The sequence below is a fragment of the Anopheles coluzzii genome, chromosome 2 (assembly GCF_943734685.1).
Source record: "Anopheles coluzzii chromosome 2, AcolN3, whole genome shotgun sequence".
NCBI classification, from domain to species: Eukaryota; Metazoa; Arthropoda; class Insecta; order Diptera; family Culicidae; genus Anopheles; species Anopheles coluzzii.
Window position 1 is genome coordinate 102,221,648 of NC_064670.1, and position 12,054 is coordinate 102,233,701.

General features: G+C 41.6%; 1 protein-coding gene across 7 annotated transcripts in view; it reads left to right on the top strand.

Moving 5' to 3' along the window:
* Positions 1-12,054, top strand: part of LOC120952660 (gamma-aminobutyric acid receptor subunit beta) — a 76,175-nt gene that overhangs the window by 30,584 nt on the left and 33,537 nt on the right. For all 7 annotated transcript variants that reach the window (XM_040372105.2, XM_040372100.2, XM_040372106.2 and 4 more), the window contains 2 exons: positions 5,934-6,160; positions 7,675-7,757. In XM_040372105.2, the coding sequence (XP_040228039.1) occupies positions 5,934-6,160; positions 7,675-7,757 (310 nt within the window). The remainder of the gene's footprint in view (positions 1-5,933; positions 6,161-7,674; positions 7,758-12,054) is intronic.

Here is a 12,054-nt window from a genome sequence, read left to right on the forward strand (position 1 = left end):
CGGTTAAGAAAAAAAAGGAAATCATTAATTTCTGCGAATCAATTCCAAGGATCCAACAAGAGCCGCGATGGAAAATATAATCCCCCCATGACGCTCCCACCCCCACACTCAGAACAGTAGCACACACTTACACAACCGGCACACACACACACACAATAATACACAGAACACACATACAGCATGGAGAAAGAGTGGGGTGGGATGGAGAATATTAAACGGAAACGTTACGAACATGGTTTCAAGCTGACAGGACAATCTCGTGTTGTCCGTCAGTTTCGCGCTGCGTGTTTCGCTTCCCATCGAGTGCGCGCGGGCCCACTTTCCCCTTTCACTCTGCTGGTCGATCGACCATGCACTGGAAGGATACGTTAGTTCTTCGCTAAACAACTCTTACCGCTCATTCGCCCCCTGCCCACAACCCACCCCGTTCTCTTCAGCCGTTCTTGCCATCCGTTCGGTTCGTTTTTGGTTTTGTGGTTTTCCTTGTTTTGCGTCTCACAACCCTGAATACGCCGGTTGTGTGCATGCATGTTTCGTAATCGTAAAATGCCATATAAATATAAATATGTATACATATATATACACACATAACGAATCCTTCAGCTCTGACCTCTGTCCCGATGCCTAATTTTGCGAACCCTTTTGCCCCCCTCCCCTTTCCCATTCCCGCATAGAACGCTGTAAGCATATTAAATCCTTTGCGCTCCATTTTAACCTTTTCTATCTGTTTCTGATACATCTGACTATATCTATCAAACAACATCATCATCATCATCATCATCGCCATCACCAACGGTCCATCGAACATACATGTATACACACCGCCATCAGTACCGCGCGCGTCACCACATCCGCTTTTTCCGCTCGCGTGCTCGGACCAACCGGAACCCGGTTTCCATCAAACCATTTCTTCAGCTTTTTCCCGCCATTTTTTTTCTTCTTCTTTCCCCTGCGTTGCCACAGCCCCTTGGCTTTGGCTAAACCCAATAAAACAAAACTGAGCGCCGCCGTTTGACCGTGTGTGTATGTGTTGTGTTTCTCTATGTGTGATGTTCGTTTTCATTGTCTCCTTCGTTGTTTTGCAAGCGATTTTGGCGGTGTTGCCGCAAAGCGGGATGCCGCGTGACTGGACGGAATTTGTCGTCGATATTTTTGGTTCCTGTTTATACCTCAACATGTTTATTGCTCAATTCCAATGTCTGTGCGAGAGCAGTCGACCCTACCTCGCCCTATTGTGCCAGGGAAAGGCCCAGCAAGGTTTGAAGCGCCACTCGCTTTCAATTTTGCTCTTGCTGTGGCTGTAACACTCTGTCTGTAAACGTACAGATGCGCTTGACAGTTTTACATTACTGTATGTTTCATGAATCGTTCCTTGTTTTGCAAAAAAAGGATGTTTTGTCTAGCAGTTTTCTTTTTTTGTAATTTTAAATCAATATTAACTGTCCCGTATATTATTATATATTTCAAACAATGATCTTCAATGAACAGTGAAGTAAAAATCATTTGAAAGTCTTTAATTGTATTAATTTATCTTGTATCACCAGAACCAAAGGTAGCGCTTTTTTAATGTTTCAATGTTTACGCAGCAAAATTGATATTGAACTTGAAATGCTAGACAAAATTGACTGACAGCTCTCTTCCATGTTACAACGGTCGTCATTGCTATGCAATTTACAATCACAACATGACGTGATCGATTGCAGAATAATTACTAGGTATTTTGTTACTAACAAAACAAACATTAATCCATACCATAAATGTTACTTTTAGATTCGTTTCATAAGACATTGCCAAGCAAAACTGAGCATATCAATAGAACAATCTGTGCTACGCTCAGATATATCGACTCAAATTGACTACAAATGCAGGTTTTAGCTATTATATTTGAGTAAATTTTTGTAAACCATACTCGGGCTCTGTTTAAGTACTGATTCCAGTTGTTTGATAAAAAGCCCTTACGAAATGTAAATGTTTGCTGTTATTTAATACAATGTTGCCTTTCACAGCGTGGAAAGTGATTTATTTGTTATGTGTTACTTATTCGTTTGTTCGTTAATGTTTCTGCTGCGCGTGTCTAACTTTTCCACAAGTGGCTTGCATTTTTTCGGTGGTGGATTTTGCAGGATTAGGATTTCTCTGAACTAAAACACATAGCCCAATTCTAACTAAACTATATAGCAATATTTGAAACACCAAAAGGCAAACAATCATTACGCTCCTGCAGCCGAATATTACTACCGCAAAACTGCCCATGAAAGGTATTCCGCGGTCGGTCATATACAACAAATAAACTCAAACGAAGGCAAACAATATAGCGAGCACGAGCCTACGAATAGGGGTGACAGTAAACCACGCCATTACCGGTGGCCTGAACGCCATTCTCCGCCCGCAGCACCTCACAAAGGACCGAGGCACGCTAACCTACTTAGGCGGACTACTGGCGGGAATGCGTTTTCGTGTGCGTGTGCGTGTGTGTGTGCGTTTTGTCTTGATTTATGAATATCGCTTTTCTATCCGAGCTTCGAAACTCGTTTTACTGCAACAAAGAACAAAAAAACGAACCGTTTAACAAACCGTGTAGCCGTGTGAATAGCTCTTTTTCACTCTCCTTTACTCTCTATCTCTCTCTCTCTTACTCTCTCTCTCTCTATCTCTTTTACTTCCCAAACTGTATCTGTTTTTGTTTCTCCTATCTGTGTGCATAACCAAAAGCAAAAAAAAACAAAATCAACCGAAAGGCAACGAACTCGATTTATGCAATACTACTCACCCCCCCTCCCCCCGCTCTGCTGTGTTATCCCAATCTCCATCAAACCGCTCGGGGCAAACCGCGCTGGCAAATGACGCTCGACAAAGTGCAGTACTTCAACTTTGAGCAGCCGGTACAGACCAGCCCACCTTTCCCCACGCCCAGCGAGACGCAGAACATTTCCTCTCGCATTTGAATCGTACTGAAATTGTTGTTTCCAACCCCCCCCCCCCCCTCACCCTGGTTGTACTGTATTGATTCCAATCCAGCTCAATACCTGGTACTCAAAACTAGCGGCAAACAACTGTTCGTTCCTGTTTCGTTTTTGTTTCATTTTACATTGTGCATTTAAGTTTATCGGAAACGTTTCGTGAAACGACCGAAATCGAAGTATTTTTGCGTGCGTTTTTGTGTTTTTTTTTTTGTACCTTTTCTTTGTGAAAGCGATATTCTTTACATCTTTAAAAAAAAAAACCCATCCAAGATATGGGGGTCATGTTTTAGCGTTTTCTGTGTGAGTTTCTTTGTATTTTTAAAAAATATTTGTAACGTACTTATATCGACCTCTCTATATATTATCTATATGTTTATATACATAGTGTAATCGGTTAACGGTGTGCGTGTAAGTTTGTGTTTTATTACACCAGGAAGGCATAAGATAAGTTGTATCATTCCAATCCCCGCGAAAGCGCCGTCTATGAGAGATATTACAACATCCAACATATTTCTGGACTGTCTTTGTCTCTCCCTCTCTGTCTGTCTCTCTCTCGCTCTCTAACAACCACTCTCTTTTCTCTGTTTTGTTTTTTTTTTTATTTTGAACTACTCTCATTCACATAATTTGTCTTTTTCCCTTTCCATTTTCTCCTGATTATTCCAATTTCACACACATCGAATACGTATTGCATCAAAAACTTTACTACATTATTGTTTTATTTGTTTTGCATCTTTACTATATTTACTATTCCTTTTCATCACTATTTGCTTCGTTTGCGCCAATACGATTATTGTATCTTACAATAAGATTAGAGTTTTTCAAACATCCTACCTCTGTGTATCGTTATCATCGTACTTGTTCGTTTTTTTTTCTCTCTCTAATTTATATCTCTCGTCTTACTTCAGTATTGAAGATATATTACTATTTCTATACCGCATTCATAAACGTTTATTAACAGTGCCTACAGTACGTCTCTTACTACGCATATTGTTTATCAGTCCACAATTCTCTGAAGAAGAGTAATGGTCTCACGGTAGATATCTGTGTGTCTTACAAAAAAAAACTGTACCCAAAAACCAACCGCTTACACACATAACAACACCCGCAAATGTTCCTTCCCCCACTACAGTAAATCATGCTTTGTTCACCACACCACCTGTGCTCCCAGCCCTGTGTCCCCCAAACCCCCGAAACGATCTTCTAACGCAAACGAAACGATCGATTTGTAGCTCTAATACACAAGCATTCTTTGTAGAACCGTGTGCAACCACCACCCCTTTTGATGTGCATTAATTTCACGACATCCTTTTTGCCCACCAAAACCCACCCACCACCCCCGTTCACCTCCCGTACAGCCAATAAAATTCAATGTGTGTGTGTGCGTGTGTTTGTGTTGTGTAAAAACTATCTAACCTACACTACATATAAGTGTCGTACTGTATTGTTTTGCGTTTGTTTTGCGTTCAATACCCCCCCCCCCCCTCCATCTCTCCTCCAATAACAATAACCAACCTCTTAGTGCCTACTACCCACTACTACTAGTATCTGCATAATGCTATGTATCCGTTTTATTTCTAGTAGATGTACAATAATCGATGTGTTTACATTATGTTTCCAAGTTTAATCCGAGACCCGGTTTGGATCAGTGCTGAAAAAACGCGCCAAACAATACTTCCAAGACCCAAAACGGCTCGCGCCCGCTTGATCTACCACCCCCCACAAAAAAAAACTGTGTGCGTGTGTGTATGTGCAACATTATTATTATACTTCTGTAGCGTATCTTAGTGCTTCATTCCAGTTACCCGGTAATCTTAGAAGCGCGCGCTTTCGTTAGTCTCTTTTGACTGCTAGAATAATTTAAAGAATAAAAAAAAGGGACAAGACCACATCCCGTCCCGTTTGTTTGCAATGAGCAAATCAAATTACAATGAAAAGATAGCTTACCAACTATTGCTGAACAAATTTTCTCTCTGAAACCTGGATTTTCCCCCAAAATCCAATTCACACACTCCTTTCCTCACACTCCAGATCCTTGAAGTTTCCTTTCCCCCCTTTTTCCCGTTGTGAATCTGCATCCACCCCCATGGTGGTGGATGTTTGGTGAACGCTGAACAAAAATATAACGATATGTTCTCTCTTTCTCTTCTCTTTTCTCTTTTTCTTCCCATTTCTCTCTCTCTCTCTATTTCCGTGCTCTTCATTATCCGCTGCCAAACATACAAACCAAAAAACAAACCGTTTTCCCTCACATCATAATACAAAAATCCCGTGAATTGCGTGCGCCAAAAATGCTCCACCGGGCAAAAACCGTTCAATTTCCGCGCGAACCCCGAAAAAACCGTCGACGGGGTTTACCTGATCTGCACCACCAAACAACGAACAAAATTATAATCGAATAACTCACCGCTTGATCAAACGCGCAATCCCGATTGTCCGATCAAAATTGCGTGCAAAATTGCGATAACTACCGCAAACTGCGAATCCGACTTTGGCTATTGACATCCGGCATCGAAAACCGAATCGAAACATCGCGGCGTTTCCGGATAAATGGTGTGCCTTCGAATTCGAACAAACATCAACATCTACAAAACCAATTTTCCCAACATTCACACACACACACACACACACACACATTTGTGTCCGCAAATCAATTAAAAAAACGCATCTTTATAACGTCAACACCGCCCGCGCTACGTGGAAAACTTCCAAAATGTAAAACATTCCTACATTCGTATAACATCAACGCCATTATTCGCTTTCCGATCCCTGCAACAAATCCCCTCAAACAACGCCCTTCTCTGTTGTGCATTGCAATGCAATACAACGATGCAATTCCCCCCTCCCTGCGCTCTCATACTGCTACTACTGTTGCGTGCTCTACCAACCTTTGTTATTCCGGGTGTGTGTGAACACCACAACCACCATCAAACAACAACAACAACTACCACCACCATCAAACAACAACAGGATTTCACATTGGATTTTTACTTCCGACAATTTTGGACTGATCCCCGTTTAGCTTACAGAAAAAGGCCGGGTGTTGAAACGTTATCAGTTGGATCTGAGTTCATAAAGAATATTTGGGTACCCGACACGTTTTTTGTAAACGAGAAACAATCATACTTTCACATAGCGACAACTAGTAATGAATTTATAAGAATACATCATTCTGGATCAATAACTAGAAGTATTCGGTAAGCGTTCGTTTCCTACTCTATTTCTTAACTGCTATTAAGTGTTCTTTTTTGTGTTCCGTATCAAACCACCTCCCCCCCCCCCCGCCCCTCACACTGTCTTCCCACTGTATTTATGTTTCGATGTTACCCTTCCGTCCCGTTCCACACCTCAGCAAATCCCGTTTTGGGTTCATCCTGCTCCCGGTTTTTTGTGCATCCCTCTGTGTCACGCTGTGTGTCCGCTGTTGGATGTGTCGTTCCATTCCACGAACGAAATGGAACGATGCTCCTGCGCAACCAGCTGGCCCGGTTCGTTGCCCTGGAAGATATTGGCACCAAATGAAAGTGCAAAAAAAAGCAGTGCGCAAAAGAAAACCAATCGCAAAATTGGCCACCTTTTCCTCCATTGCACAATCTTGCAACGCACGCGCAACGAGCCAGGCTGGCTGGGGGCGGACCCCGTTCCCGTAAGTGTTTAGTTTTAAGAACTAACTAATATTCAGCCTTGCGAACAAATCCATCATCAGTACCGAACAGCTTCCCCACTCCTTTTTGCCCAAACCCAACGCTACGAAAAACGGGGGCTGCAGTTTTCTTGATACACTTACGAGGTGCGCCACTCCCGCAAGCTGTATGATTTAAACTGTGTGTGTCCGTAGGCACTGGGAGGAAGTGGATACCCCCAGTACCACACGCTCCAGCGCCGATCATCCGATCTACTTTGATGTGATCTTATCTATTCTAAGCAACAATAACAAAACAAAAACAACAACAGCCTGCCATTCTCGTTTACATATGTTCTTGTAAGATCATGTTTACTGTCATGTAATTGCTGTTACTAACAAAAAAAACGCTGTGTTTTTAAAACGATTTGCTACCTGCTCCGTAACTAGTGCTCCCAGTGAGCTGTGTGTGTACATTGCATGAAAATAACCAAATAGCATTGTTTCAATAATTGTCTAAATACTATCGTGTGCAATGTGTTTTGCACAGAATGAACGATCGTCAAGCCCCATGCCATTGCTATGGATGGATTATTACAGGAAGTAGCCGTACATATTTGCCGCAGACCTTTCGTACTGCTGCACCGGGCAAGGCCGACAGCTTTTTTTAAAACTGGAAGAAACATAAAGGCTGCAAACTTTTCCAGCAGCACAGCTTTTGGAAACCGTTCCCCCAATGTGTGTGTGTATATATATATGTTTGTATTTACACACCAACCATCCAATCCCGAAAACAAAACAAAAACAAAAATAATAAATCCCTTGCCCACCACCCACTTCATCCAGGCCTGCGAAGGCTTTTCAGTCACACACACCCACACACCTCACACACTGTACACATACACACTCACTCACTCACCTTACAACGACAGCCCGATAGTCCCATCTAATTGTAAAGCAGTAATCAAAAAACAAAAAAAAAGCAAAACCATGTGCAAAGCAATTAAACCAAAAGAAGCAAAAAAATTCAAAAAACATTGGATTCTATTGTAAGTACACGTTGTCTCATTATGCTTATTACTATTGCAGATTAACAATCACAGCATCATGTCCAATGAATTTACAATATTTTCCAATGGATAGACAATTATGTCATATAGAGATAGAAAGCTGTAAGTATCTACACCGGGGACGCCATCGCGATTCAACCCCCGTTTCCATCCCTAAACACAGACACACCACCTACACACACACCTACACACAAACATACACAGGAAACACTTGTAACACACTGCGACAGCACGAGGACGCAAACAACATGACGGTAACGAAAGTCAACAACATTGTGAACACACTCGCACATACTCATACACCTGTAATGACGAAAAGACGGAACGGAACAAAAATAAAACGGAAAGGAAAAAGAAGCAAGACAATGACTCGTAATTTCTTTGCGGAAGCAGAAGCGCGGAAACGTTGGCACAAAAAACGCCGAGAGCCACACCATGTGTCCAGCAGGCCCCTCTCTCTCTTTCTTTCTCTCTCGTGTTATTCGGGATGCATTGCGCCCCTCCCTTTTTCACCAGAAGCTGTGCCTCTTGGGTCAGCATCTGCAGCTGCAAAAATGCAAAATGGTTCGATTGTATTTTCTTCCTTCGGTAGCCAAATGGCTGCCGCCAATCTGTTGGGTTTATGTTTCTCTCTTCACAAGCTACTAGTTTTCTTTTCTACTATGTTCTCTTCTTTTCTTCTCTTTCTCTCTTTCACTATACTTTTCCGCTATAATTTTAGCACTTGCTAAACTTTCTTCCACCTCTTTCTCTATTAATCGCCTCTGTCTGTCAAACAAATACCAAAAGCCTACCCGGCTCGGCTTTTCTCTTCTCGTTTTCTGCTCCATTTCTGCGCGCCGCCGCTGACCAAACAAACGTGTACGAAACGTCTACCACAACCACTAACAAAACGTTGAGTAAAAAAAAAAAACAAAAAAGAAATCGGAAGAAACAACTACAACCAAACGCAAGCAAAAAGAAAAACGCCCAGCTACATCCCAAAATACGACATGTTTCACGGAAACTTTCCCCACCTGTGCTTTAGATGCCTCCTATCTGACGAACCTGCAGCTGAAGCTTAAATAGCACACTATAAGCATTATGTGTATTGTGTGTTTATGTGTGTGTGATTTTACCATCATGCCTCACGCTCAGCCCGATCGTGTTCGACCGATCCGGGTTACGATCGGTACCACCATATATTCTATGTGTGTGTGTGTGTACTTCATGTGCGCTTCGTTTAGATCAGCCTGAAATTCTGCTCACCAATGCCGCCCTCGAATTTATCACCAACATTTTTTTTTTTCCTCTCTTTTTTGTCTTTTTTTTTGCTCTTGCCAAATGGCGTGCACCCCACCAAGCCATGTGCAAACTTTTTTCACTAGCGCTGGGAAATGGGAAAACTGTTGCCAATAGGTTTTTGATTTTTTCTTTGTTTTGTTTTCTTGCTGAAATAGATTTTTTCATAGTTTTCTTTTTTTCGTATTTGCTATAGTGCGAATTTAAGTATCAATTACACTACCTTTAGTTTCAATAGTGCAACAATGCATTCTATTAAAATCTGTAGTGAGCCGTTTGTTTTATGCTTCTCATGGTAGTAGCGTGCGCTGGCATAACAAGCTTTTAAAAGCTAGCTTGATTTTTTCTAGTACTTCATTACGCTAATCGAATCGCTAATTCCATCGAACGCACAACCGATCCCAATCCTCCTCCCTGCAGAGGTGAGCACAAACGAAAATCAGCAATGGAAACGCTCCATAGTGGCCACAGCAACTATGGTTCTACTTTGTTGAATGTTGAACGAAACAAACACAAACAAAATCCCTGTTCAATTGTTACCACCATTGGGTTTGGATGCTTTTTTTCCCCAACTGAAACAGAACAGAATCTTCGAGCGAAACGTACCTGAAGCACGATCATGAGCGACAGACACGAAATCTCTCGTTCATCTGCCGATTTGCCAGATGCAGCAAAGCACAGTGGGTCCATCAATGAGGAAAAAATCCTTCCACTACTGTCCGGCCCCCGCTCATCGCACACACACACTTTCGGTTCGTCCACACGACGACGCACCGAAAGAACCGCGCACGAGCAAAGCCGTTCAAAACTAGCCCGCGGAAGGAGCTGTACTGTTCAGAAAGTTTGCGTGCTAAACATTTCGTATTTTATCTTTTTTCAACCTTCCTCTCGTTATCACCCCAGGACACCCACTCTCCGTTATTCGCAACCCTCGTTTTATTGTTTTTCGTTGTTTTTTTTTTACACCACAATCAACTAACCAACTAACTACCACACGCAAATAACTGCTGGATCCGCTGCAATAACAACGCGGCGGCATGCACCAGCAAACTATACTGTCGGCTACAACAAAACGGCTACCTATGACAGCATCCCAGGCGGGAAACACACGGGACACGCTGTTGTACGATCTCATACGGCTACGAAATATTTTTCACCTTTTTATCTACTACCAACAACGCTCTTCTTGCACGGTTCAAGCCCTTTCTTTTTTGGGAGTCCGTAAAGTATACCGAAAGGCAGGAAGCACCTACGTTTATGCCAAAGACGGCTTTAGTTTTCTGTTATTCTGAGTCTCTCCTTCTCTCTCTCTCTTCCTTATATTGCCCACCTCGAGTTTTAGTGTTTTTCGCCCTAATTATGGTAAACGATCGCCACCGTATTCGCCATCTCTCGTCTTTGACTGAGTTTTCTCACAAAAAAAAGTGTTTTAATTTACCATTCGAAGCTTGCATACTTTCTTGATCATAGTTTTCTTCCTTGTCCTTACTTTTCACATGTATACTTATGTATTTTTCTTTTCTTTTTGGTTTATCAAATATATGCGCGCTTCATCGTACTTTCATTCCTTCCATCAGTCGCCCATCGAAAAGAGAGGGTATATTTTTCATTCCGTTATTCCTGTTTCCAGCTGGGACTAAAAAGATTGGCAGTGTTTGTTGCCTTCACACTGTTCTTCTTTTGTACAAACAAAAGCCCTCTTCTTTTGCTGTTGCTGCTCGTTGTTTGTTTTAATAACACTGTGCTCGACTGTTTGTTTTGATTTTCTTCATTTTCATTTAGTTGGCCTTGGCGTTTTTAACCGTTATGTTTTATGTTAACTAACATAAAAAGTTGTTCTTTTTTTCTCGTACAAAGCATTTTTCGTATCCCACCATTGGCTAGGCAATTGAATGATTTGCGTGCTGCAGCAACAACATAAGTTGCGCTTTAAATAAAATGCCAACAACAAAGGTGTGAATCCTTGCGTTTAGCTGCAAAGTTGTTTCAGCAACATACACTGCGCCTTTCGATACCTTCGATTAGTCCCATAACACAAAAAACACACCGTTTGAAGCGAATTTTTGTTTTGGTTTCTTTCTCGTTTTTTTTTTTTTTTTTTTTTTTTTTTTGTTAAGCCGAACAGCATTACCGTTCAGGACATAATGCCACTCAATCAAACTAATTTTACTTTTAATGCCAATCTAAAGCTACAAGTAACAATCTCTCCTTCGCAATCAATAACATTGTTTACATTGTTTTGGTCTTTGTTTCCTTCAGCATTTTTCTGTTTTACTTCTCACATTACCTAAGGAAGGATTATTGTTTCGGATGTTTTTGTTTTCAACGTTCGTATCGCTATCTTTTTCTCTCTCTCTCTCTGCAATAAAGTCTTTATTTTCCTCTGTCTCTTTTGGTATTTTCTTTATCAAAAGTTTTCGATATCGTCCTTTTCAACTCGATGGTATTACGTAAAGAAAACACCACAACAATTTGCTCACAATCTAATTCTACGCTCACCTCATTGCCCTTTTTTCTCTCTGTCTCTCTGTCGTCACTCTCTATGCTCCCACACACACACACACATACACACCCTCGTCACGCTCTCTTTTTCTTCATTCCATCTCACACTACACTACCCGCCGGTCGCTCCCACTGCTCTCACTCGACTCATACCCTGTTGTGAAAATCAAACCATGATCAGCTATTCTCCTAATCCTTTCCTGCACAATTACCTCTGCCAACTCCGTCCCGCCGTCCACCGCCCATCCATGCGTTTCATTCACATGTTTCATTCTACCGCAAGTACTAGTACAGTAAATTTCAACGGTTAATTATCGGTCGCCTTCTCTACTACAGCAACCGCAGAAGGTTGACTTGGACTGTATAGTCTTTCAAAAAAAAAGAAACAAAAACAAAAAAACTGTAAACAAATGAAACTTTTGCTAAAACCTTCCAGAACACACACACACAGACAAAAATGAATACACTCTAATTACTTGTCAGCCAAACCAAACTCCTGAGGTGAAATACTATCGCACACACAACGTGTAATTCTCTCGTGTGTTCTTTCCTTCCTCTTTGTAAGTGTGTCTTTTGATTTTCGTTTCTCTTTTCGTTTTCTTTTCCATACCTCGCT